At 32.1% G+C, this 3053-nt stretch overlaps 1 protein-coding gene across 1 annotated transcript in view; it reads left to right on the plus strand.

The window, feature by feature from the left end:
- Window positions 1–2852, plus strand: part of LOC111032321 — a 10653-nt gene extending 7801 nt beyond the window's left edge. The window contains exons 7-8 of the mRNA XM_022312598.1: window positions 1566–1637; window positions 2673–2852. Coding sequence (XP_022168290.1) covers window positions 1566–1637; window positions 2673–2852 — 252 coding nt within the window. The remainder of the gene's footprint in view (window positions 1–1565; window positions 1638–2672) is intronic.
- The last annotated feature ends 201 nt before the right edge of the window (window positions 2853–3053 follow it).

Raw genomic sequence — 3053 nt, forward strand, 5'->3', positions numbered from 1 at the left:
TATATTCGATGAACGACCTAAATTAATTTTCCTTTTCATTGTGATAAATTTTAATAATTAAAAGAAACGAATAAAAAATAAAAAATTATAGAAATTATTGTAATTTACTTATTATTAGTACTGTTACAGGCATCTTGAATATTCGACAATTCATCGATAGTCGATACACAAACATTAAGCAGCGTTCCGACTTTTACGAAGCTTCTCTTAAAATGTCGGTCGGTCCGTCCTTCGTTCACCATAATGCGGTGAATTTCTATAGAATATGCGAGAAATTGTGTTTTTTTTGTATTTACATAGATTAAGTTATTATTATATTATATACACATTATAAATGTGTTATTTTATATATTTAATCTATGGTATTGATTTAAGTTAGCAACGAATAACGCTATGAACTATCACGTAGCGCAACGGTGATATGGAAGGGGAAGTTTGGGCGGCCACGTCTAGCCGCCGTCCGTTGCCGTCCGTTGCCGTACCGCGAACCTCACCCACCCAGTCTACGTAACTGGTCATTATTTATGATAATTGATAACTCCTTTGTTTTTAAAGTTAGAGAATCTATGGTGCAAAGGGGCTAAATGTAGGCAATATTATATACGGACACAAAAAATTTTTTCCTGCGAAGATCCATTCGTAAAATTTTTCGCTTATCAAAATCGGGAAATCTGTACCCGTCCCATTCAATGTACCTACTACAAGAATTTATTTATTTATCTTTCGATATTTATGTATTTTAAAAATTTCATATCGCTTCATGACAAAGATACGTATATTAAAATAGTCATAACGTATGCAGTGTTTTTAATTTTGACATATTCCAAAATTATAATATCTACACAATCACCCACCAATTAAGGTGCGACTAAGTGTTTACATTATTTACCTTTAACTTGCACATGATCAACTATCAATTTGTACTTCTGAATCATACTATCATAGTCAATTCATAGAAATTAACAATTCGTATTAAAGTGATTAAATTAGCAATGCAATGATATCAAAGTCAATTTACTAGGAATCAATTTAATTTGAACGATATTTATAAGAAAGATTCAACATTTTATAAACATACCTACTTCAAAATTGAAAATATTATCAGTTTGATAAACATAATATTATGTAATTTATTATCTTTTATATAAAACAGCGGTTCCCAAACTTTTTTTAGTTCACACTACCCTAAACATTAATAACTATAATAACTATTACGGAAATCCCCGAATCAAGTATATTATTGTGTAAAGTGACTTAAACTTTAAAGTTATACTGACTTAGTGAAATATGTGTTTAGAATAGTTAAGACATTTCAACAAAATAATTGTTGATTAAAAAATATCAATATAATATACCACGCCCCTCACGCCTCCCCTGCCATAAGGTCACCTTTCCCTTGGGTGGCGCCCCTCACAGTTGGGGAACCGCTGCTATACAGCTATATTATACTTGAAAACAATGAATATAGTAATCTGAAAGCCGCAGATTACAGTATTTTTCACTTTTTTTTGGATTTTATACTTTTGTGGTTTCACTCTAAAAATATTATTTCGTTTTTATTACAGTATTGTAGCAGTACAAATCCAACTAATTCATCTCAATGGTGTACTAATCCTTCAAAACTTTCATATGACCAAGTAAATATATTAAAATCTTATTGTGCACAAAAAGTTCCAATTTAATTGTCATTTGATGGAATTATATTGTAATCGTAAAGAAATCCGGTACCACATACTTATGGAGATATATAAGTAAACATGATGCGATAGGATAAAATTGACTATTTTGAAGTTGAAGATAAGAAAACCTTATAAAAACAAGATATGCTTTCCAGTCAGGGTTAATCGTGTATACTAAGATTTATCAGTGGTGCAACTACCTGCAAAGGGGGAGGGCGAGCGCGCAAAAATAATAGTGGTCTGATTATAATTGTGTGTGGAGTTGAGTATTCCTTCTACCTATGAGACCAATCAGTGGAACTTTTCGAATGTGTCGATTTGGGTCCCTATCACTTGATATACAACTATGACCATCCCTGTTAGAAACTGACAAATAATGTTAACTCCTGTAACGACCTCCTGACTAAAAGTTTGAATGTAAACATTTTATAACCATCCTATGAATACATCGATTGGGGGATCTAATAGGTTTGAGACATGACTTGCACATCTGGTAGTTGAGCAACTGGTTGTCGTGCCGGTGACGACGAAGAAGCACACTCATAAAACGAGGATGAACGGCGGAAGCGTAAAACAAACGTAACGAACAGCGGATGCGTCGATCGTTGCAGCTGTTGTCGTTGTTTTGAACGTAATTATTACGGAACCTTTAAAAGTGGCGCTGTGTAGGAATTTTCAGACTTTCAGACGGCTGCCTTGAAAAGTTAATTAAATTGCCACCAGGGTCCGTTCTACTCTGGACCAAAGAATTATTATTTAGTAATATTTACACACACGCAAGCATGCTAAACATTATTGTGTCGGGAGCTACAACTTACCTATCGCGCTTGTTAATAGTTTAATAGTCTTTTCTGACATTTTAATATTAAAAAATCGTTTTTCTAGAATACGAATGAGCATCAGCGTTTTATCTACCTCTCTACATTGTATGGGCATAGTGATTAATTATTGTTATACATTAAGTTGTATTATTCTTTTGTTGTTTTTTTTTAGGGAGCTTACGCAAAACAATACTATGTTGGAATTGTCCTTGAACTGCTTGATACAGAAGATTACGAGGGCTTTTGTGAATGTGGGAAATTTCCAGTATCAAACCTAATTATTGATGGATGGACGGCAAGCCCTTTTAAAACTTGTCCTAAACTAGATCACAATTTAACCGATTTTAATTAAAATATGTATTTCTAATATTTTTATGTTTTATTCTGTATTGTAATAAATGGTATTCTGCAATATTCTTACTAATTTATCTTAAATATACTTGTTGAAATCATAAAAAATCATATAATTCCAACTACGATTATTATAATGTGAAGTTTTGAATCAATTGATTAATGTCAAATGAATTAAGAAACGTCTACATAATATCATAAT

This window comes from Myzus persicae, unplaced genomic scaffold, assembly GCF_001856785.1.
Source record: "Myzus persicae strain clone G006 unplaced genomic scaffold, MPER_G0061.0, whole genome shotgun sequence".
Lineage (NCBI taxonomy): Eukaryota > Metazoa > Arthropoda > Insecta > Hemiptera > Aphididae > Myzus > Myzus persicae.